This window comes from Chamaea fasciata, unplaced genomic scaffold, assembly GCF_029207755.1.
Source record: "Chamaea fasciata isolate MVZ Bird 193981 ecotype frontalis unplaced genomic scaffold, bChaFas1.0.hap1 SCAF_8, whole genome shotgun sequence".
Taxonomy (NCBI): Eukaryota; Metazoa; Chordata; class Aves; order Passeriformes; family Sylviidae; genus Chamaea; species Chamaea fasciata.
This window is the reverse complement of record NW_027094093.1, coordinates 730,425-754,731: the sequence shown is the minus strand read 5'-3', so window position 1 is coordinate 754,731 and position 24,307 is coordinate 730,425. Positions and strand designations below refer to the sequence as shown.

General features: G+C 52.8%; 1 protein-coding gene across 1 annotated transcript; it reads left to right on the top strand.

Annotated features, from left to right (window-relative positions):
- Nucleotides 1-1,032: 1,032 nt before the first annotated feature.
- COL6A1 (collagen type VI alpha 1 chain) lies at nt 1,033-23,890 on the top strand. Its single transcript, XM_066189323.1, has 35 exons — nt 1,033-1,288; nt 2,005-2,134; nt 3,786-3,986; nt 4,284-4,443; nt 4,557-4,679; nt 4,770-4,790; nt 4,975-4,995; nt 5,093-5,137; nt 5,400-5,453; nt 6,200-6,244; nt 6,349-6,375; nt 6,660-6,686; nt 6,782-6,826; nt 7,063-7,116; nt 7,650-7,712; nt 8,199-8,261; nt 8,423-8,476; nt 8,558-8,593; nt 8,743-8,805; nt 10,693-10,755; nt 14,094-14,156; nt 14,877-14,939; nt 15,049-15,099; nt 15,184-15,219; nt 15,782-15,844; nt 16,302-16,367; nt 16,747-16,782; nt 16,874-16,910; nt 17,664-17,672; nt 18,497-18,630; nt 19,721-19,830; nt 20,105-20,288; nt 20,488-20,662; nt 21,027-21,056; nt 21,814-23,890. Exons 1-35 carry the CDS (start codon nt 1,180-1,182, stop codon nt 22,422-22,424), a joined length of 3,072 nt encoding a protein of 1,023 aa, XP_066045420.1. The 5' UTR covers nt 1,033-1,179; the 3' UTR covers nt 22,425-23,890.
- Nucleotides 23,891-24,307: the final 417 nt, after the last annotated feature.

Genomic DNA, 24,307 nt, shown 5'->3' with positions numbered 1-24,307 from the left:
CAGTGTGGCAAGTCTCCTGCTGCCTTCATGCCACCAGCCTGGGTGCAAACACTTTGTGCAAGCTGGCTTTTTGCTGTTGACTCTTTGCTCTTTGGAGCCATCAACATTTTATTCAATGGCAGCTTTTGGTGCCCTCCTGTGCTTTAGGGAGCAAGTTACAGTTGCAGCTGTACTGGGGTCAGCCCTCAGGTATTTCACCTTTCCCCACCCCCCTCCATAGCAATTAATGCTCCCACTGTGATGGGGGGTTGACAGGGCCTGGGACTTCTCCAGGACTGTCTCCAGCTCTGGCCATAAAGAGCAAATGGTCAATACCACTTTGGGGTGCCTTGCTGTAGAGGTCCTCAGGCTCTCCTGCCATCTTACAGAGTGGGAAAATGCTCATCTCTAGATAACCCTAAGGGCTTGTGCTCCTGCTTCTCTTCCTCCTGGCCTTGACAGCTTTGACCCTGTTCCCAACTCTCCACCATGAGCATGGCCCTGGGGAGAAGTGTTGTTCCCAGTCTGGGGTGACCCTGTGGGTTTCTCCTCAGGAACAAGCCTCTCCTGTTCCTGAGCGGCTTGAACAGAAAGCCCTGAAAGTCAAAGAAGAAAGTGCTTCTCCAAAAATACTGTGCCACCATGATGCCCCTGTGCCTAGGACAGCTTCAGCTGTGCCATGTGGTGGGGACTCCCCTGGCAGATCCCAGACCAGCTCTCGTGCAGGTTGGGATGCGATGGGAATGCCTGTCCCCCGGCATAGCTTTCTTGGCCCAGGATCTGAGAGGAAAGTGCTGGCAGGTGCCCCAAGCCCCCCTGCCCCAGCGAGCAGGCTAAGCCCCAAGGCTGGGCACTGCCTGCTCCAGGGCTCCCTGTGAGGCTTGTGGAGGTCCCAGGCACTGGTGGCTGGGCTGCCACAGCAGGTACAGTGACATCCATAAAAAGGGTAAGGAGAAATGCTTCCTAAGTTTGACTCACAGCTGACACCCCCTGATCCCTCCCTCCGTCCTCAGGCTGGAGAAGTCTCCTCCTTACCCTTACCCTCCTGCCTTCTCTTCCTCCCACAGAAACCAAGGGGAAAGTGGTAAAAAAAATCTTCAACGACTCCTGCCTCCGGACCGTGGCCTCGCTTAGCTGCTGGGTTCTCCTTCCCTGCTTTTTTCCTTGGATCTAGCTCGATGGTAATCTGAACCGAGAAACATGAGGCTGCGAGACATTTTGCTCGCTCTGCTGCTCCCGGCCGGCTTCCTGTGGGGGGGCTCATGTGCTCAGCGCCCAGAAATCATCACCCAAGTCTCAAGCGCAGAAGGTAAGCCTGGAATGCTTTCCAGGGTGGTTTTCCTTCCCAGGATCAGCAGAGAAGCCTGACTGCTGTTTCCCTCTGGGGCAGATGCCTCTGCTGCTGACACACCGGAGATTTGTTGGGATGTTTGGACTTGCTGAGGAGAGCGATGTAGGATTAGAGAGGATCTGCAAGAAGTACCCACTTTCGTGTTTTTGACTCTTTTTCCTTGGCTCTGTCTGGTCGGGAGTTACCAGTAGTAGCGGGATATAGGAGAGGGGGAAAACAGCTGATACCAGTCCAGCTTTCTGAACTATTCTGGGCTGGATGCTGGCTCTTAAGGGAAGTTTATGTTATTGCTCTTTCGTAAAATTATCTTTTTGGCAGGATCTGTCCTAAAATTTTTAGTTTTTATTGCATTGATTGCTAAAATGGTTTCATTTTTGTGAGCGGTTCCTGCAGCTGCATGTTATTTGGTATACTAAGTAGTATAGGTCTTGCAAAGATATCCTTTGAATGGAAACAGAGAAGGAAAGTGTTAAATGCCACAAAATTATGTTTTCTGAAAAAGTGATCTTGCTTACTCTTGATGCCAAGGGGGTTGGGATGTGAAAGCATTCCCCTTAGCCCAGATTCCGGGAGTCTGCTAGGAGAGAAATCGGGTGGGCAGTGCAGGAAGCCTGGGAGGGGGAGGCGATGCTGCAGGACCGCCGGCCAATTCCTGCCTCTCCACTTCTTCCCAGACTGCCCTGTGGACCTGTTCTTCGTCCTGGACACCTCAGAGAGCGTTGCACTGAGGGTGAAGCCCTTTGGGGACCTGGTTACCCAAGTGAAAGATTTCACCAACCGGTTCATTGATAAGCTGACCCAGAGGTACATTCCCCAGGGATTTATCCAGGCTGCTTTGGGGATGGAGCCTGCTGCCAGATGGGATGTTGAGATCCCCCTGCATGTCTGTCCACAGAAGGAAAAAAGGAAAGCAGGGATGCTGATGAGGGGGATGGGAGCCTCTCCTCCCTCTCCCAGTCTCTCGGCTGCTCTGTTTTGGCTCTATCTGTGCTGACAGCAGCAGTGTGACTTTAGCAGGGCTGCTTGCACCCACCCTCGGGAAAGACAGGAATTGCTGGAGCGGCAGATGTGGCAGCCCGGCCCCACCACCTCTGGGTGGCCGTGTGGTTATTGTGCAGGGCCAAAGCGATGCTGATCCCCGTGCTCAGGCCCAGAACCACCCAGGTGTGTGGGTGACAGCAGGACACCTCTGGGGTTAAACCCAGCACTCACAGGCACCCTGCAGAGCAACCCCTCCCTTGCCACTGGTGCACCCCCAGGTTTGGGTGCCCTTTACCCACCCCATTCCCCAGCTCTTTATCTGCCTCCTCCTCACCCACCTCTGCAGCCACTAACCCTTGTCTGACTCTGGATGACCCTGGCATCCCTGGAGAGGCCACTCAGGGATGCCCAGGAGCACCAAAGCTCCCAGATCCCAGAGGGGGTGGTGCTGGCCTTGACTGCGGACAGGAGATCCAGGGATGCATGGGAGCACCACAAGTTCTGGCGGCATGTGGGTCTTGCTGAGCTTCTCAGGGCATCAGGAGATGTGTGCTGGTGCCCAGAGGGGCACTATGGGGATGTTCCAGTGCTGCACCAGCTGGAAGGGCAATACCCCATCTCAGGATAGGTAGGAGGGGGTTAACAGCTCACCTGTCCATTGCCCAGGCAGGAGAGCTGTCTCACAAGGCTTTGAGTGACCAGGAGCCTTGTGCTTGGGAACAACTTGCCAGGCCTCCATCACTGCAGCATCACTCTCCCCTGTGCAATACCCTGGGCTCAGTCCTGCAGTGGGATGGATGGAACAGCAGAGGACAAGGCTCAGGTGGCTTTGGGACAGCTCCTGCTGGGCAGAGAGAAGATGTGCAACACCGCTCCTTTGGGACTGGCCCCTACTTGCTGAAAAAAGAAATCGTAACCCTTTGGGATTGGTCCCCATATCCTGAAAAGACCTTTTTTGGGGCAGTGGCCAAAGCACAGGTGATGCCTCTGTCCCAGGGAGTCACAGGTGCTGGATATGTCAGTGCACAGGACATATGTGGGTTGCAACACACACACACTCATCCTTCCCCAAGTCAGAACATCCTTCTGAGGGAGGCTTCCCTCTCTGATTTTAATACATCTGGCAGTGGAAAACCTCTTTGCAGGGTGTTTCAGTGGTTACTTGCCTTGCCCACACACACACCCCTAGCTGCCTGGCTCAGCCCCTCCTGCCCAGCTCCAGCCCCTGGCACCTCTTCCAGAAGCTCCTCTGCCAAGCTGTTTGATCCTTGCAGATGCCCACTCACTGCATTGCTTAACCCTTCCACCCACGGGACAAGCTGCCCCGGGGTCCCGTGCTGTGCTCTGCATGCAAAGCGTGTCCCAGCTTTGCAGGAGAGCAGGGAGTCCTGGCAAATCCCGATTCTGCAGAGGATTTGCATTTTCTGTGCTGGTGTACATGAAGAGAACCCCATGTCCTGGTGTGTCCGTGCAGGTACTACCGCTGTGACCGCAACCTAGTGTGGAACGCAGGAGCGCTGCACTACAGTGATGAGGTGGTGCTCATCAAGAGCCTCACGCCGATGCCCAGCGGGCAGAGCGAGCTGAAGAACCGCGTGTCAGCCGTCAACTACATTGGGAAGGGCACCTACACTGACTGCGCCATAAAGCGCGGCATCGAGGAGCTGCTCATCAGGTCAGGCAGTGAGGCGGTGGTGGGCACAGCCAGGTGGGGGTGGTGTGCCTCTGGCGGGTGGAGGGTGGGAGCTTCTGTGTTGGGACATCCCTGTGCACTGTGCAGAGCTGTCCCCAGGCTGGGAAAAGAGGTCACAGCGCAGGGACAGGGGTGGCAAGTGGCTCTAGCTTTGCTGGGATGAAGCACGCCCTGACCTCAGGCTGAGGCACTGTCTCAGGCGAGTGTCCCCAGGTGTCCAAACCACTCCTCTCCAGATAAATCCTTTCAACATTAAATCCCGTGTTTAAACCCCTCCAGTGGTTCCCATCACAAGGAGAATAAATACCTGATTGTGGTGACTGACGGACATCCCTTGGAAGGTTACAAGGAGCCCTGTGGAGGCCTGGATGATGCTGCCAATGAAGCCAAACTCCTGGGGATCAAAGTGTTCTCTGTTGCCATCTCCCCCAACCACTTGGTAGGGACCACACAGCAGGGATGCTCCCGGCAGGGGGTCCCCAATGTGACAACGGAAGGGCACTCAGAGCTGCACAGGTGCCCACAGATCTCACTCTGGCTCCCCACCCCCAGGACCAGCGGCTGAACATCATCGCCACAGACCACGCCTACCGCCGCAACTTCACCGCCACCAGCCTGAAGCCCACGCGAGAGATTGATGTGGAGGAGACCATCGACACCATCATCGACATGATTGTGAGCACTGCCCACCCCCTCCCCAGGCCACGCCCTCCCCAGGCCCCCTTGTCCCTCTCAAACTCTTCTCTTTGCTTTCTTGTCTTGCAGAAACTTAACACAGAGCAATCGGTGAGTGTCCCCCTGCAACTGAGCCTGTCCCCTGTGGCTGACCCATGGCTAAGGGGCGCTTGGTGGCACAGCCCGGCCCTGCAAGCAACCCTTGTCAGCCTGGGAAGCCTTCCCCAAGCAGGGTGCATCCTGACCCGGCTGCTGCCCCCTCCTCTAATGTTGTTTCCTCCTTCCCTCTGTGCAGTGCTGCTCCTTCGAGTGCCAGGTGAGTCAGGCTTTTGAGAGCCCTGTCCCCTTCCCTCTTATTCCCGTGGTCCCAGGCTGTGCCTCAGGCTGGTCTAACCCACATCTCTCTCCTGCAGCCTCCACGAGGGCCCCCTGGACCTCCTGGTGACCCTGGCCATGAGGTGAGGGACTGGGGCAGTGGGATGGGCTCAATGGGGATGTTCAGAGATCTGGAATCATCATCGTAGAACCACGGAGGTTGGAAAAGGCCTCCAGGGTCACCTGTGGGACGTGGACCCACACCATGCTCCCATGTAGCCAGCACCATCTGCTCCCTGTATCCATGGAGCATTTCTGCTCCCATTCTCCCTGCTCTTCTTTCAACAGGCCATCATTCTATTCCTGGGGGTGATGAACTAACTGTGTTTCTGTCCTGTATTGCAGGGAGAACGAGGCAAGCCAGGTCTTCCTGGCCAGAAAGGAGAGGCTGGAGACCCAGTAAGTGAAGGACCAGCCCTGGTGGCTCTGCACAGGGGCTGGTTTTCAGCTGCTTCTGGCCGATCTCTCGGGTGCATCCTCACCAGCATCACCCTGTTTCCATGGGCTGTGCAGTCATGCTGTGCAGTGGAGTGACTCCTCCTCTTGCTACAAGGCTTCCTTGTTCTTCACCCAAAATAGCCATCCCTCCTGCAGGACACATCTCTGACTCATGTGTGTCAGCCCAGGGGTGGACTCTGGGCTCCCTTCAGTGTCCTCTGACACAACAAGCACAGCAGTGTTACAGGGAAACCTTTGGTAAATAACCTGAGAGCATAAGGAAACTATTTCCCTCCTCCTCCCTCTTTTATTTTCCTGGGCACACTTATTTTTGGGAGGAACATTTCTCCCACACATATGAGCATGCAGTTACCCATCTTGTGTGTCCCCAAATTGAAAACCCCATGCCATTCATTTTTTCTTCCCAAGAGTTTTCTACCCTTCGTTTTCATCCCAAATGATGTGTCCCCAAGCACCCAGTTTCCCTCACCTCCATGAAGACCTGGAGATAGTGGAGGTGAAGGCAGGTCTTCTTGGTCCTCCACAATGATCCTGTGCTCCCAGACCAAGAAAACATGGAGCAGAGTTACGGGAGAGGCTCCTGTGTGAGAGAATGGCAGCTGATCCCATATCAAGAGTTTGGGGGGGATGCTGTCCCATGGTGGCGACTGTATCTGCCTCTGTAACACCATGTTTCTGTCCCCAAGGGCAGGCCAGGAGACATGGGACCTGTTGGCTACCAAGGAATGAAGGTATGTGGGGCTGCAGGCTCACAGAGGTAGTTCAGAGGTGGACCACAGGCTTTCTGCTGCAAGTGTTCTCATTCTCCCATTTCCCTTTCTCCTTTCCTCTCCAGGGTGACAAAGGAAGCCGAGGAGAAAAGGTGAGGACCACAGGGATTTTGGGGGAGATCCCTGTGTCCCCATGCATGGTTATCCCGGGCTGGCCCTGCAGCTGCATGGTGTTGGGGTCTGCTATGTGCCCCAACATCCACCCCTCCTGCTGGCCCCGCCTGAGCCAGGAGTGGGGATCCTCTGCACACACTGGTGGTGTGCAGAGGAGTGGTGAATGCCTGTGCCCTCAGACTGAGCTGGTGTGGGGACTGAGGGGGGGGGGGGGGGATCTGCTCTGCATGGGCATCTGACACCTCTCTCCTTCCCTCTGCAGGGCTCGAGAGGAGCCAAAGGAGCCAAGGTCAGACTCTGCTTTTGCATCGTTTTTCTCTGTTTGACATTTGCGGGGCATTGGGAATTTGGGAATCACTTTGTGGTCCTTGTACTCTGTTTCAGGGCGAGAAAGGCAGGCGTGGAATCGATGGTATTGATGGCATAAAGGTAAATCTCTGCTCCAGGGCACTTTGCTGGCCTGAGCACCCTGGCTTTTGCTACTGCAAAACCATGGTGGAGTCTGGGGATGAAACCTGTGGGGCAGTGGAGTTCCCTCCCTGCAGGGCCATGCATCTACCAGCCAGGGATGGAGCTGGAATGTCCCTTCCAGGGGTCTAGGATGATGGATGGGGTCTTCCCATGAGTGTCACTCATTGAGGATTCCTGCTTTGGCTGCCTGACAGGGTGAAGCTGGATACCCCGGATTACCTGGCTGCAAAGGTTCACCTGGATTCGACGTAGGTACCCTGTGGGTGCCCCTTGCATGCATGATGGTGCCATGATGGTGTGTGGAAATACGAAATTGCTTGGAAATGTGCGATGCTTACCCCAGCCATGGCAGCTCGGGGCTGACCTTGGGGCAGTCTGCCTCATCCTTGCCTGGAAGCTGTCCCCAGTTGCCCTGGGGCTGCCTGGGATGCAGCTCTGGAAAAAAATTATCCTGACACTGTATTTCCCCAGTTTCCCTGCTTTTTCCACGCTCCCAGTATGACACATTTGTGGTGGCACCAGTGTCACTGTGGTCACACTACCACAGCCCAAAACCACCTTTTCTGCTATTTTCCTCTGAGCTTCAGAAATGTTTCAGCAATGTGGGTGCAGCACAGCTTGCACGGCTCTGTGGTGCAGGACTCTCTTCTGGCCATGTCCCTCCTGTCCATCCCAACTGGGAGCTGCCTGCCAGGCTGCTGGGATGCTCAGTTCATGCCCAGTTTCCTGCAGATGGTGACACCAGTTCAGGTTTCAGCAATGCTGCCTTGATTTTCAACAGGGAGCTCAAGGCCCGCCTGGACCGAAGGGAGATCCTGGTGCTTTTGGACCCAAAGGAGCAAAGGTGAGTTGCTCTGCCCAGCCTCACACAGAGGGGGGATGCTGGGACCCCTTTCCTGCAGGTGGAAATTCCTTGCACTGCTTGGGGCAAGTCTATCACAGAATCAGAATGGTGTGGATGGGAAGGCACCCTAAAGTCCACCTCATTCCACCCCCTGCCATACGCAGGGACACCTTCCACTGGACCAGGTTGCTCCAAGACCTGTCCAACCTGGCCTCTTCACTAAAAGATGGTCCTCATCACCCATAGCGTGCCCAAGGTTTGTGAGTGCCCACAAGCCTGGCATAAAGCATCCTTGAGATATCAGGGGAGTGCTGTGAAAAGGTGGCTTTCACTGGGACTGGAGTAGGGAGGAATCTGCTGGGATGAGGAGACGCCACAACCCCGAAAGAGTCTTGAGGTGCACTGTGGCTCCTGACAGCTTCTGTGCTGTGGGAGCTGAAATCTCTGCTGGATGCAGTCTTGACAGTGCCTTGTGTTCTTGTGAAGGGGGAGCCTGGGAATGATGGAAAACCTGGCCGACAGGGGATTCCTGGCAACCCTGGAGAAAAGGTGGGTGAAGAAGTACCTTTGTGTGAACATCCTCTGCTCTCTGTGAGAGGACCCCTGCTCTACCCTGGGCTTTGAAGCAGAGCTTGAACAAAGCTCTTCAGGTGTGCAGAGCTTTGCTCCAGACCTGTCTGACTTCTTGTTTGCATCCCTGTGCCTTGCAGGGTGCTCCTGGGAACCGGGGTGAGCCTGGACCAGCAGGAGAGACTGGTGATGATGTGAGTTCTCTACTTGTGATGCCCCTGTGTATGCTTGCTGGCCATCCCCACCCCCTGACCACCCCTCTTGTTTCTCCACAGGGTGCTCTAGGTGAGGATGGTCCTCCTGGAGAACGGGTAAGTTAGAGCACCTCTGTCCAGGGCAGGGGCTGGTGCCCTCTGGAAGAGGAGGGGGGGGGCTGAGGCTGAGCCTGCTCAGAGGCGGGCAGTGAGGGAGGGGAGCTGGGAGCTGGCCCTGACTTTGCGATGCCACCCTCTCTTTGCAGGGCAGCAATGGAGAGAGAGGACCCCCAGGCTCGCCGGGTGACCGTGGGCCGAGAGGACAGCCGGTAACTGCACCCCCAGGGCAGCCGTCAGCATCTGCTTTCAGACAGGGTGCTGCTTGCAAGCCAGGGGCTGGAAAGAGTTGTCCAGGAGCTAACTCCACCAGCCTGCAGGCCAGCAGGCAAGCTTAGTGCCTTGACCTGCCAATTTGGGAGTGACCTGCTGTTGTTCCCCAGAAATTGCCCCTTTATGCCAGCAGGTAATCACCAAACAGCCAAAATCCAGAGGAGAGCATGCCCAGCAAGCCAAGAGCAGGTGAACAGCTGTCAATTCCTTCCTCACAGCTGGAAAAGTTAATGGAGAGGAAAGAGTCAAGGTGTCCTCCCCTGGATGCTCAGGGGCTGCTTGGGCTACCAGTGGTTCGGGCAGGAGGGCACCATGAGTGGGCATGGATGGAAAAGGGAACACTCTTCCCTCCCCTTTTGAGTGGGAGTCACTAGGAAAGTATGTTTCTAGCCTGCTGGGGTGAGTCATCGAGTGTGAGTGTGGGAGGGACAGGCAGGAACTCTCAACACGCCAGGACAAACGTGGCAGGCGACAGCCATGTCACACGTCACAGCGAGGGGCAAGGGGTGGTTGTGCAGGGTAGGAGTGGTGGGACCCAGGGCATTCCACAGCAGCATCCCATATCCCCATCCACCTTTGCACCACTCATTCCCTGTCCCTGAAGTGAGGACAGCCTTAGAGGGAAGCAGAGGTCTGCCTCGGGGAGGAGGTAGCTCTGGCAGGGGGCTTCTGACAGCCTCCCCCTTCCTGTTTACTGCTCAGGGAGCATCAGGGCTGCTGCACAGGGTGTGCGGGGCAGATGTACGGGAGGTGAAGGTGTGCCAGTGTCCTGCAGTTAAATTGTTCAGCAGATGATGGACCGCTTCCTTCCAACTTTGAGTCCAAGCACGAGGCTGTGTAACCTTGCCAGAAATGTCTTTGGGCCATTTGAAAGTTGTGTTTTATATTTGCTGTTTGGCATATGCATCTGGACACTTCGAGGTTGCAAACAACAGCTTTAGGTGACCAACCTCTCAACCGCTTCCCTCAAATTCCCTTCTCCTCTGCCCCCCCAATTTGCTCATTCCTGGTTGTGGGTCTGGATGGGGAAGGTGCTGCAGAGCCAGCCTGGATTTGGCAGGCACACTGCCCTGTTGGGATGCAGCTCTGCTGGATTGGTGGAAGGCTGTTCAGTGAAAGGGAACAGAGCCATGTCTATGGTGTATTTCCTTCTACTGGAACTGTTGGGGTGCAAAATCATTGAGACTCAGGTTTTTCTCTGAGACTCAGCACCCTCCTGGGCTGTCAGTTCTCTGCAAACAGCCCTGGCTCAGGGTTCTGTGTGTCAGCAAAGGAGAGGGGAGAACATTGGCAGTGAGAGGTGAGGGTGTCTCTGTCTTCATCTGTGGCTAATTCCCATGGAAATCCCCTTAGTTCCATAGGGATGGCAGGCTGGAGGAAGTATGCAGCTATCCTGGAAGCCATGTTCCTCTCCATGCCAACTGCCCAGGGCAGGAACTGCTCTAGAAGAGCAGCCATGGGTGCAGAGTATGGCTGGTTTGGGTCCCAGGCCAGGTCTGTGTGTCTGCAGGTTAAACTCTCCACACTTTTGCTTTTCTGGCACAAAATGGGCTGAAAAATGTCCCCTAGATGAAGCTTCACAAGGCCTTCCTCTTAGGGCTATCTTCTTGGATTCAAGGTGGCCACACTAGCCTGTCTTTATCTCCCTCCACCTCTGACAGTTCCCTACTCAATTCCTGAATCTGCCTCAAACTCCTGCCTGTTTGGATGACTGCATTTCCATCCTGCTGTGGGTGCTGCACCGATGCTCCCCATTGCACACAGGTCCCTTTGCACCCACGCCTGCTTCTCTTTGTGCTTCTCATGCCCTCTGTCTGTGTTTCCAGGGAGAGCCCGGACCACCTGGTGACCAAGGGCGGGAAGGACCCCTCGGACCACCTGGTGAGCAGGTAAGAGCTTGATTTAACCTTCTGGATCCCAGATGGAAGTGGTTGGGACGCCAGGGAGAGTGGGATAGGATAGCATCTTGGGATGACTTCTCAGCATCTTTCAGACCAGGAAGCAAAGCTGGTGAAGAAAGGCAGGGATTTTTATGAGAACCCAGGATATGAACAGGGCCAAAAAAATGGAGACTTGGCTGCTGGTCTGGGGGCAGAACAACCTGCACGCTATTTCCCAATCCCATGGAAACAGACATCAACACATGACAGAACTGGAAACTGGTAAGTGCAAGCTGCAGCCACACACAAAATGTTCAGGCCTGGGGCCAGAAGCTGCTCATCTCAGTCAGGGGTGTCAGTGAGACATCTTGTGTTGGTGAGGATATCCTGACGTGTCCCCAAAGGTGTGCCTGACACCCTTGGCACCCTGCAGAGACGGCCTCTCCCAGACCCTGCTGACTGCAAGGTGTGGCCCTCCGGCTCTGGGGTCTGCCTGTGCCTTGTGTGCCTCAACGAACAGATCTCAGTCCAAACAGGCTTGCTGGAGAGCAGGGTGGGCCACCTGCAGCCTTCGCCACCTGCAGCCTGAGGAAGGCTTCTGTCCCCTGCACAGTTGAAGGCTCCTTCTTCCCAGCTGACAACTTGGGGTCTGGAGGTGTTGCTGGGTCAATCCTTCACAGCCATGACAATGATTGCAATGGTCAACAAGATCTTTGCACTTGAGCAAGCACACTTTAACATTACCCTTGGACTTGGGCTCTGTAGGACAATGCCCCTTCTACCCACACCATCAGAGTTTTGATGGATCCCAAGATAGAGGAATGTGTCAAGATAAACACTCCCATACTGGCAGAGCAGGGCTCCCACAAGAGGTGAAGCATGGAGGCCAGCGTGCAGACAAATGTGAGACAGCTTTTAAACCTCTTTCTGCTTGGCCAAGTGTTGGAGAGCCCTTGGAGAAGATACGGAGTGCAGAACAGCCATGAAGGGGTGGCTGTTGCATTCACATTGTCCCCAGTATGGGTGACCCCCATGTCAGACCTGCACTGTTCCACAGCCTGAAGAAAGGCCATGCTTCTGCCAGGCTTGGAATTGGACTTCCCTTGAACCTGTCTCATGCCAGTGAAGAGCACCAAATCCCCACAGGACGATTGTCCAGGTCCTACTGTTCTGATATTTTTCAGATCCTGTAGCGGAGCTGAGATTCTGCTGTGACCAGAGAGTCTAGGAGCATCCAGCTTGCTCAGGTGTCTTTTTGGGAGGTGGCCCTGGTGGGAAGGCAGCTCTTCAGATGTGTGCATGTAACGATCCACTGATCAGTGCCATAAGCTGGTGCCAGCAAAAGAGGCTGGGGCTGAAGCTGCTCTCTCTTTGGTAGAGACACATTCCAGGTTCAAGGCAGGAGGAAGACCATGCAGAAGACAGAAATTTGATGCAAGCATGGTGGGGTTCCAGGCTGGGATAGATCCTACTTCCAGACAGCCTTTCCTGTTGGGGAGGAAGAGAAGAAAGAATGGTCTCCCTGCTGTCCCTGAGCCTGTGGGCCACCAGTTTTCCCTTCCCACCACTGAACTTGAGTCAAACCCCTGTCAGAGAGAGGAGCATTACAAAAGCAGCTCCAGTGCCTCCCCAGGCCAGAGGCTGTCCCAGGGCTTCCATAACTCCAGTGAGATTTGAAAACCAGTTGCAAAGTGAGATGATTTTTCCATGTGCTGAGGAAAAATGCTTGTGTTTGGCCAAATTAAAAATAAATGCATAATTAGGTTTGGGTAAGAGTGGGACCTTGGCAAACACAAGTATTTTTCTAGCTGTGTTATCAGCAAGCTCTGGACCTTGGAGTGTACTTCTCTTGGCAAGGGGAAAGTGCTCCTGCTAACCTGTGACTCCCTTTCATCCTGTTTCTATCTGAGAGAAGCTAAAGGCCAGCGTGCTCTTTCCCTGAACCTCCTGGACAGGTTTGGTGGTCCTTCTCTATTCCTGGCCACGGTGCCCATCCCTTTTGTCGGTCCTTGTTGCAGGCAGAGAAGTAGTCGACAAGATTTCCTCACCCCAAATCCTGCATCATCTATCATAAACTCCTCCAGGGCCATGAGGGATTTGCACTGTGCTGCTGCAGTGAGGACAAGAGTGGCCAGCGTGAGCCAAGGATGCTGTGGCTTCAGCTTTGGCTGGTGTGAAGGATCTCAAGTTCCTGTCCTTCCCTCCAGGATTTCTCTCTTCTGGGCTTTTGTGCAGAAATAAGGTCACATGCCTTGGAGCACTTCAGTGCTCTGCGCTGTGCAATTTTAAGATTTCTGCACCCACAAGGACACCTTTTCTTGGAAGAAGGGTGCCTACAGTATGTATGGATGTTTGGCACCAGCTCTCTGCGTCCCTCTTTCCTCTTCATTGACTGGGGACTGGCTACACACCCAGCTCCACACAAAATACTGCCTGAACACTTGATGTGATGCCAGAGCATCGCTACCCAGTCATTATCCACCATCATATCCCACCTCCTGGAAAGCAAACCCTGCAAAGAGCTGTGGGCACTGAGCAGAAGGTGGAGGCAGTCCCTCGAGCGTCTGTGGAGCTCTCAGAGAAAAGAACCCTCCTACCTCCTCTCTTGTCTCGTGCTGTCTCTGGCCAGCCCTGCAGCTTTTGGAGTGAGCGGTCACTGCCCAGATGGGATTTGGCAACGTGACAGCTTTGTCTACTCCAGCTCATGCTGCCAGGGTTCTGCAGCCTCCTGAGGACAGAAACTCCCCAGAGTCCTGGCTGTGACCCAGACATGTCCAAGCTGTGAGGCACAGGGAGGTTTGTGTCACCTTCAGGGTGATGTGCTTGCACCAAGGACCATCCTCCAGGGGCACCTCTGTCATGGCCAATGAGATACCACTGTGCCACACAGCTGTGCTTTGATCCTGGAAAGCATCAGCCTGTCCTCCCTGGTCCTCTTCCCACCAGGTCATCTGTTAGTGGGGTGAGCTCTGAAGGAGAGGGATGGCTCTGGGGGCCTGCCACTGAAAGCATATGATGTTCAGCCCATACCTGTGGTGTCACACTTTGGCCCAGAGAGCTTTTGGGTTTGATTCATGCTCAGCAGGGATCTACCTCCCAGAGGGTTTTGCAGAGAAAATGGCATGAGGGAGAAAGGAGGAAAAGGAGATGCCAGGCACAGCTCCTGAAGCACCTCCCTATCAGTATTAACCCTCCTCTACAGGTCCTTTCTGGGGCTGCCCAAGGTGGAGCTGGGCTCGTGATGGTCAGCTCTACCCATCAAATCACGAAACAAAGAGATCAGCCCCTCAGGGCAGGAGCGGCAGCAAGAGAAACCCCCTTTGAGAGAGCTCTCTGTCTTTCCCTAGGGTGAACCTGGACCCCCAGGACCCAAAGGCTACAGAGGAGATGACGGCCCCCCTGGCAATGAGGTCAGTGCTGCTTCATCATCGCTTCTTCTGCAGGGAGAGGATACAGGAATGAGCAGCAGGTGCTGCCCCCTTAGGTCTTTACCCAAATCCCATGGATACTGGAACCCTGTTGAACCTATTGGTACCGGCTCCAGTACTGGCTTCCTGGCAGACATCCAGGCATTTCCATGGGTTCTTAAGGCCATAGCTGCCTTTCCCCACTACTCCCACAGGTCATTTCTTAGAGAGGTTATAGCCACACTACAAACCATGCAGCTTCCCATCACAGGAGCTGGGAAAGATGCTCTCTGGGGGCAGCCACCTGAATTGCCAGCAGGTTTGATCCCCAGGGCAGGAAGCAAATGGAAGCCAAGCACAGCTGTTGGCTTTCATAGAAATTCTAGAACAGTTTGGGTTGGGACAGACCTTAAAGCTCATCCAGTGCCATGGGCAGGGACACCTTCCACTATCCCAGATCTCTCCAAGCCCTGTCCAACCTGGCCTGGAACACCTCCAAGAATGGGGTAGCCACAGCCTGTCTGGGCAACCTGTGCCAGAGCCTCCCCAGCCTTGAAGTAAAGAACTTCTTTCTGACATTGAATCTAAATCCTCACATTGCTCCTGTATAAGTAGAAGACCTCCACAGTGGGCTCGTGTTGGTAGCAGGTTGCCCAGAAGTCATTGTCTTCACAGCTCAGATGATGCTGTGCAATGCTTGACTCCTTCTTCTGCCCTTTCCAGGGCCCAAAGGGATTGCCTGGAGCACCTGGGCTGCCTGGGGACCCTGGGCTGATGGGAGAAAAGGTGAGTAGTGCTGGGGAGATACACTGTCTGAGGAGACCTGCATCCTTCTGCCATGCTATCTGAGGGATCTATATTTCTTTATCTCATTTATGTCTGCCTTCCTTTCCAGGGGGAGGACGGTCCTCCTGGGAATGGCACAATTGGTTTCACAGGTGCCCCAGTAAGTCTTTTGTGCTGCCTTGAAACTGTAATACCATTATGTCTACTTGTCCAACCTAACATGCTTCCTTTTCTCCATCCCCAGGGGCAGCCAGGAGACAGAGGCAACCCTGGCATTAATGTAAGTGCTGCTTCCTCGGCCACACAGGATTTGCCCTTGATGGTGGTTTGGCACTTGGAGCTCCTCCATCAGCTGCACGGTGGAATGGGCTCCCTGAAGCAACCTACTCCTCCAAAACCCTCTTTTCCCTCTACCCACCTCTCCCTGCAGTGGATGCTTCCAGTGGAAGTGTCCTGCTGTGGCTGTAACACCCAAGGGCAGCAGCTTGGGCTGGGTACTCTCTGAAGCAGTCCCAGAGCCGGAGTTCAGGGTTGGGAGTGTCACTCAGGAGCGCTGGATGATGCTATGCTGGGGGTTTGATTTAGTGCTGGGTTAATGTTTAGTGTTGGATTTGATCTTAGATGTTGTTTCCAACCTAAACGATTCTGTGATTTTGTAGCAGTGAAAGCTACCTAATAAGTTCTCCTTGTCAAGAGCACCAAAATCTGGTGCTGGGGAGCCTATGTCCTGCTCTCCACCCCTGTCCCAAGCCAGCTTTCACAAGGTCACCACATGCCAGCACCAACTTCACCACGCTAACAACAGCCACTCGCACAGCAGTCTCATCCATACTGTTTTTCAGGGAACAAAAGGCTATGTTGGACCTAAAGGTGATGAGGGGGAAGCTGGTGACCCTGGCAATGATGTGAGTAACCTGTGCAATACTGAATCCTCTTCTCTTGTGAGCACAGTGCAGGAGCCTTGGGCAATGATGGGCGAGAGCCCATGAGACTTTGTAAATCTTCAGCCTTTTGCCTCTGAGCAGCGACTGATGGATAGCAATGGGACCTCCCTCCAGGTGTTCATTTTGTGTCCAACAGCTGCCAAACCTCTACATTTGTTAGGCTGAGGTGGGCATAACCTCTGCAAGGCTTTGTAGGCTTCCAGGTGGCACTGATGATGATGGCACTGATGATCTGAGCTTTATTGCAACCCCATGGAGGGAGATTTCCCCAATGTCCCTTCCAAGTCCTCATTTAGTGGGGTACAGCAACCTCAGATAACACTTCAGTGGTGAAGTAGGGCTCATTAGACATCTGGGAGGAAAGATGCTTACCCCTGACGCACACAGATTTGTGAGTTTTGTTTTGTTTTCACGCCAGAACCTGAACCCTGGGCCCAGTGGCATCAAAGGAGCAAAGGGCCACAGAGGACGTGAAGGCCCTCCGGTAAGTAGGGACCCTGTCAGGGTTGGACCCAGTGGCCTGCATCCTACCATCCGTCCATCCCTTCATGCATCCTCCATATCTCCATGCTCTGGATGCTCTGGGAGCAACACCAAGCCATGCACACATTGTGTGTGCTCACTGCCTTCCCACCTGGGTGTACATGGCACGTGTGGAAGTGGATCTCCTCCTTCCACCTCCATGCGGCAGTGGGCCATCATGCAAACAAGCAGATGTCCCTGCTCCAAGCCCAGTGCAGGGACCAGCAACTGGGAAGCCAAGAGGCTTTTCACAACTCTGCATTGCTTGGCAAGGTATCACTTGAGTACACCACAGATAGGACTGACTGCTCCTGTAACTCCTCTGTGCTTCTGTCTGACAGGGACCACCAGGACCCGTGGGGCCTCCAGGACCAGATGTGAGTGGAACAGGATTGGAGTGCTGCTTGCTGGCCTGCTCTGTGCATTGCTTTTGCTGTTAATCAAACATTCATTTTCCTCTGTTTTCAGGAATGTGAAATTTTGGACATCATCATGAAGATGTGCTGTGAGTATCCCTGTACCTCTCCTCCCACCCTGCTGCTCAGTGCTTTGCTAAACAAGAGGCAGCTGACTTTTCCCTGTCCCCAGGCAGGGGAATGTCATCTATGGGCGTATCTCCCCTTTCATGAGCCACAGTTAAGTCCCCTTGATCCAAAGACCTCCAACTCCATCTCTAGAGTGGCTCAAACAACTGTGTCTCACTTGTGCATGGCACAGACTTGTTTGTCTGTGGCTCTGTACACGGAAAATATGAGCAAAGTTGTGTAAAAATCCTTGAGTGGCCCATTTTGCAATGTTCTTTTTCTTCTAAATATCATGGTCTAATATCCCCTCTTGGGAAAGGGGGCCTGGTTTGGGGTGTCCTGCCATGGGAAGAAGCAGCATGTATGTCCTACAGAGGATTTCTGGCTCATGGCCAGTAATGAAGTGCTGGAAATACACAGGGTACTTGGGGAACTGCCTTTGAGCTCTATACTCTGGTGACTTACTTAGCTTTTATTTTTATTTAAATAAGAATGCATCAGCATATGCAGAAACAGAGTTCTGCTATGTGTGGTGCTCCAGGTCAGGGCATTCCAACCTGAAATGGGAGAGAATCTGGATATTTCAAGTGGGAGAGAAACTTCCATGAGCTTGGATTGTCCAGGCCAGGTGTCTGTGGGTTTGCAGAGACACAAACCTGCAGTCTGCATTAGGGTGTGAAAAACTGTTTTGTCAAGCATTTTAATGTTCTTTCTTTCTCTCCCTTTTCCTCTAGCTTGCTGTGGTGAGTGTTTTTTGGCAAAGCTGCTCTGCAAACATTTGCTAGTCTTTCTCCTTCCTTGCATCCCTCCCTTTCCCTGCTCCTTGCCTTCTGCTATGGAGATGTAGTGAGAGCCCATGAGGGAGGACCAGGCATAAGCCAGGGAGGGGAGGGCAGGAAGCAATTTCTGAGTGTGCCACATGGATTAGAGGCTGATGTAGCTGAGTTCTCCAACTGGAAAATGGTTGTCAAGATGCCCTGTGCCAGCAGGGTGGATTTTCTCCACCCTTTTTGCAGTTGGGATGTCTGTTCTGGGCACACTGTGGATCTAGCTCTGTCCTCTTCCTTCCAAATCCTGTGCTGGTTAGCAGAGGAATGTGCTGGGCTTTATACCCTGATGCTGCCCTGATAGGTTGGGTTTGCAGTCCAAAAGCTTGAAGGAAGAGCCAAGGGCACATGATGTTCTTCAGCTATGAGAAAGAGAGGAGCAAGCTGAGTCAGCCTCCTCCAGCCCACCAGTGTCACCTCCGTCCTTCTGGGCTGGGTGAATGGAAGAAGTGAGAAGGCTTATGAGGAAATGGATTATGGAGTAATTTCTGGGTGGTTTAAGGGTACTCACAGCCTGGAGGTGCCCCATGTCTTACTAGGGAGCAAATACACATGGAAAAATTTGTAAACTGGCTCTCAAGTCTCCTATGCAGCTATTTTTCTGCATTGTTTTGCACCGTGCTTTGGGGGTGGAAGAGGCATAGGCACCCAGCTGGGCAGGGCTGCAGCGGGCATCAGCTGCTTCCTTTGGAAATGCCTCCCTGCAAAACATGTCCCTCCCCTACTGTGCCATGCTCCAGAGTGCACCTGTGGTCCTGTCGACCTCCTGTTTGTACTGGACAGCTCGGAGAGCATCGGCCTGCAGAATTTCCAGATTGCCAAGGACTTCATCATCAAAGTAATCGACCGCCTGAGCAAGGACGAGCGGGTCAAGGTGAGATTTCCATGGAGTGCTGTGAAATCCTTGTGTTCACTTGCTTATTTTTCACTGCAAGCAAGAAAATGGGGAGGTGCCTCCACTCCAAAAAGCCTCCACTAGGGTTGGCTTCAAGCTAGCAGTGGGTCTTCCCAAATTCATAAATTGATGGAGATTTGACAGCAGTTTGTTGTCCCACAGTAGACATTTCACTCTTTCTGGGCAAAGAGACTACTCTGTTTCCCCCACACTCCAGAGCAGATGGCTCATTGAGCATTCAATCAGCCTGATCAATCAACATCTCAGTCTCGCCCTTGTTCTGATGAGCATTTCAGGTGTCTGGAGTGTGTTGGAAGTTTCTGATGTCTAGCCCCCACGCTTGGATTTAGGTCACCAGTTAAGCACTCTACTAAAAATGACCCTTGTGGCCCAAACCCAGCAATACTGTCCCTGTAGCAAATCTTTCAGTCTGAAGATGGACATAAATGCTTGGTCTCCTTCCCAACTCCTCTCTGGTAACCTGCTGTATTATGTTTTATTTACCTCTGTGATTTGAAGGGCTCTTGGGAATCAAGACTTTCCTGAAGGTATAACTAGCCATATCTAAAGCACATAATCTGTTGTTGAATACTTGTGGGGTGGGCATACATGGCACTTTTTGGATGGCAAAGAGCCAGTAATAAGCAGAAAAGGTAAAGCTGGGTAGCAAAACCACCATGTCGGAAGAAAACCAGGAGTCTTGAAAACAGATCTTCTCATGGAACCATAGAATCCCCTGAGTTGGAAGGGACCCAAGGATGGAGTCCAGCTCCTGACTCTGCACACAGGACAATCCAAAGAATTCCACTGTGTGCCTGAGAGTCCAGTGGCTGCTGTTGAGACCAGTGAGATGTGAGATCTAGGTTTGGGTCTCCTTTTACTTACTGTCTCACCAAATTGGTCCAAATGTGCATCCACTCCTGGTGGGGCTCTGCCTGCCCAGAATAAGGCAGAAGAAAAACATCAGAGCCTGCCATGAAGGCATTCAGGAGAAAACATCAGCAGGATTCTAAGCCTCTGGGTTCCCCTGAGGTATCTGCTCCTGACTGGTTTCTGTTCTGTCCCATAGTTTGAAGCTGGGGAGTCCCGTGTGGGCGTTGTGCAGTACAGCCATGACAACACGCAAGAGCTGGTGGCCATGGGGGATGCCAACATCGACAACATCGGGGCGCTCAAGCAGTGAGTCCGTGGGGTCTGTGAGTCAGGTACACCTACTCACCCCCCATCCTCCATCTCCAGGCCAGCAGCTCCTGCAGCTGCAACAATCTAAATGTCCTTTAGTGGAAGGTAGTGACTGGTGGCATCATAAGTGGTGCTGAGGCTAAACTAAGGAGCTTGCCAGTTTTCCATCCAAATCCCTATGCAGGGGTGTCTGCTTGGTCACAAGCCATGTTCTGGCTCCTCCAGTACCCATGGGCAGGGCTGGCAGGCTCACTGGTGTCTGTCCTTGCAGGGCAGTCAAGAATCTGCAGTGGATCGCTGGGGGCACCTACACTGGGGAGGCCCTGCAGTTCACCAAGGACAACCTGCTGCAGAGGTTCACGTCCGACAAGCGCGTGGCCATTGTCATCACAGATGGGCGCTCTGACACTCTGCGGGACCCCACCCCGCTCAACTCCCTGTGTGATGTCACCCCGGTAAGGGCACGGGGGACCTGCTGCTGTGTGGCACAGTGCAGGCTTTCTGGGTGTCTCCATGTCCTTGCTACACAAGGCTAGGGCAGGGGACACAGCTGTCACTAGAAGCACTTTCACAAAGTGGCAGGCATACATTCATACAGTTATGAATGCATTAGATGACGAATGCATCCAGTGATGGACTCCAACTTCCCCCCAGGTGGTTTCCCTTGGGATTGGTGACATTTTCCGGAACCCTCCAAATCCAGATCACCTGAATGACATCGCTTGTTTAAGCAGACCAACCAGGCCAGGACTGTCCATTCAAAGGGACAACTATGCTGAGCTCCTGGATGACACCTTCTTGCAGAATATCACCTCGTACGTCTGCCAAGGTGGGTGAAAGGTGGTGACTGGAGGCAATGGGAAAAGTGGCCAGGGATGCAGGATGCCCTCCCCTGTGTACCCCCCGTCATGCTCTTAAGCAGGTGTGAGGGAAGAGAACAGAGATCAAATTTAGTTAAATAAGGGACAAGGGCATCTTGTGTCTCAGAATACTTTGTGGTCAGATCCCCATCCTCACCTGCTGCAGGACGTGTCTGTCCACACCAATTTCATACACATTTATAGCCTTTGCACAGGTGGCAAAGGTGGATGTTCACCTTCTGCAGGTGAACTTCTGTCCCTTCTATGGCTCTGTGGGACAAGTGGTTTTCCTGGGTGAGCTAGTGACATTAATCTCTCTTATTTTCTTAACAGAGAAAAAATGTCCTGACTACACCTGCCCAAGTGAGTATTGACTCCTCATGCCACACTGAAGGGCTGTGGGTGCTGTGATGGGGGAAGTGGGAGTTTGTGTTTGTGGGGATGCGCGACTTGGCCACCTCGTGCAATGGGGATGTTCCTGGGCTGGAGAGGTGAGCAAGATCTGTCAAGACACTCTCTCAAGGTCTCTTTTACACACACACACCAGCCCAAAACAGCTGGGAAAAATCTTAGGTGGTTGTTTCTCTAGCATCTCAAACCTAGAGAGACGGCTGTGAAAGACTGTGACCCTCCCAGGTTTTAGCAACGGACCTCATTACCTGCTTCCACTATCTAGTGGTGGAAGCATGAGTGAAATCAGCTCCATGGGAGGGATATTGGAGAAAGGTGCTTGAAAAGTGAGTACAGGAAGGGTTTTAATGGAGTACACCTCTAAGTCAGAAACATATTCAGCCTTCAGAATTTCCATGGAAAGAAGGGAGGTGAGGAGGATGAAGTGACTCCCTGGACACTCAAGGAGAGCCACTGTATTTAAACAAGAGTCATTAGATTATCTCAGCCAAATAAACACCTACCTAGCCTATCCTAAATCAAATAAAAGAAAGAATGAACGGGTGAAAGAATAAGTGTAGGTCAGCACTGGGGCAGGGGAAGGAACAGTTGCATGAGTGGAGATTTCACGAGTCTGACAAGGCAGGAAGCCTGTGAGACAGCCAATGACTTCATCGGCTTTCCATGGAAGAGCTGAAGTGTAACAAGCCCTGGATCTTTCCCCTTGCAGTCTCCTTCACTGGGCCAGCAGACATCACAATGCTGGTGGACAGCTCCACCAGTGTGGGGAGCAAGAACTTTGAGACCACCAAGAAGTTTGTGAAGCGGCTGGCGGGGCGGTTTCTAGAGGCCAGCAAGCCTGCTGACGACTCTGTGCGCATCTCAGTGGTGCAGTACAGCGGCCGGAACCAGCAGAAAGTGGAAACTCAGTTCCAGTACAACTACACGGTCATTGCCAAGGCCATCGACAACATGGAGTTCATGAACGATGCCACGGACGTAAACTCCGCTCTGCAGTTCATCACAGAGCTGTACCGGCGCTCTGCCCGCGCCGTGGCCAAGAAGAGGGTGCTGGTGTTTTCTGACGGACACTCCCAAGGGATCACCGCCAGGGCCATTGAGAGGGCTGTGCAGGATGCACAGAAGGCTGACATTGAGATCTATGTGCTGGCAGTGGGCAGCCAAGCCAATGAGCCAAACATCCGTGTCTTGGTCACAGGGAAGAGTGCGGATTACGACGTGGCCTATGGGGAGCGGCACCTTTTCCGTGTGCCCGACTACACCTCTCTGCTGCGTGGTGTCTTCTACCAAACTGTCTCCAGGAAGATAGCTGTTGACTGAGCATCTGGGTGGGTTTCTGCCAAGGCCATGGCTGCTTCTGTCTCACCTAAAAAGGAAAACAAACAAAGCAAAAAAAAAAACCCCAAAAAAACAGTATTCTTGACCAACCTGAGGAATTTACATAACCATAGAGCCACAGCCCGGCTGTACATAGTCCCCTCCCTTCTCCCTCTGCTTCACCATCTGTGTCTCTACTCTGTTAGCCTCAAATTCCCTCATTGCCCATGACTGCCCTCCCTCCCCACAGTAGGAAAACACAAGCACACCTAGCAATAAGCCATCAGAACACAAATACCAACCTCATCCCACTGTGTTTTTGCCAAGAAAGAATCAGGATGAGGACTTTTGTACCACTAAGATCTAGCCTGGTCTCTTAAGGCTGATTATGCTCTTTTTAGCTACCTTTTTTGTTGTTGTTGTTAATTTCTTTCTCTCCTTTATACATCAGTTGAGTACTTGCCCAGCTCATGATGATCCTAGCTTAATGCTGTTATTCAAGTGAAATAGTCACAGTTCAACAAGCTTTGAGAGGGGATTGTTGTCACAGCTGGCAAGTTTGGTTCATATCTCCCATGCCTGGGGAGGAGACAGGGCTGGACTGCACTACCCAAGCTGTGTGCAAGCATCTCTGGCCTCCAGGGCCAGGGGATGGGGCACTCACTGCCCATGGCTGGGGTAGAGGTGGGTGGTGGAGCGTCCCTCAGCACTGACGCTCCCATTCAGGGCAGGGAGGCTGGACACTGACCAAAGCAAAGATGGGCAGCAGCCCCTGGGGAGGGGGGAAACCCTAAAAGAAGCTACATAACTGCACTCCCTCACTTACTGATCTTATGGTCCTACAGTGAAACCAGGAACCTCATGAATAACTTGAAGACTTGTTTTATGGTTCAAGCTCCATTCTGGAAAATCTCTCTGAGCCCAGTTAGTGGGATTTTTAATTTTCTTTTTTAATTTTTCATTTTAGAGGAGCCAAGCTGACTTATTCCCAGCAAGCTCTCTTGGAGTACTGTTTCTATAGGACCACCTAGGAGTTAGGCACCTGGGCCCTAGGGAAACCCACTAACTGCACTATATATCAAATTAAGGCCTCATCCTCAACCCAGCAAAGTCAAGGGAAAGGCTGCCATCATCTCCCAAGGTCTTTGACTCACACTCTACAGATATATTGACAAAGGTGCTATCATTTATGTGGGTGATGTGAGCCCTTGGTGTTTACACAGTTGTTTCCGGGACCACACTGAAAATGTGGTTTGGCTGGGTGAGATTTTGTTTCAGCACTTCCTTTGGTGCTCTTGCTATGAATCCATGCCCTTTGGAGAAACCAACAGTGACTGCCAGGTATCAGCACCCCAAACTCTTTACTTTGTATCCAAAACTCCATTGTACCAGTTAGTTTTATTTTACGCCTATGTTTTACTAAAATTGTCCACTTTGGAAATTTGTTAAATAAATTGTTTCCCACAGTCTCTTAGGGTGTTTGTCTGACTTGACTTCCTCCCTCCCAGATCTTGATTTTACATCCTAAGAGATCTCTAAAATGTCCTTGGGGAAACTCCTAGGCCCACACCTCTGTGTCCCAGGGCTTGTGACAGCTTTTCACTGTGGATTCATGCAAAGTCACTTGTTTCCCAGACAGCAAGGACATTCAACAGGACATTGTCTCATGTCCTCCTCTTAGTCATGATGCCTCCGTCTCTGTGGAAATGCTTGTTGGGCTCCCTGCAGCACTGGGGGCATCTCACTCACAGCTGGAAAGTCTGAGGAGCAGCTCTGGGGCGGCTCTGCAGGTGGCAGCTGTTTGTGTCAGATCTCCTGCTCTCCTCTCCATGGAAAATCAGGAAAAAATGCCTTAACATTTGCCCTAAGAAAGGGGGTTTTAACAG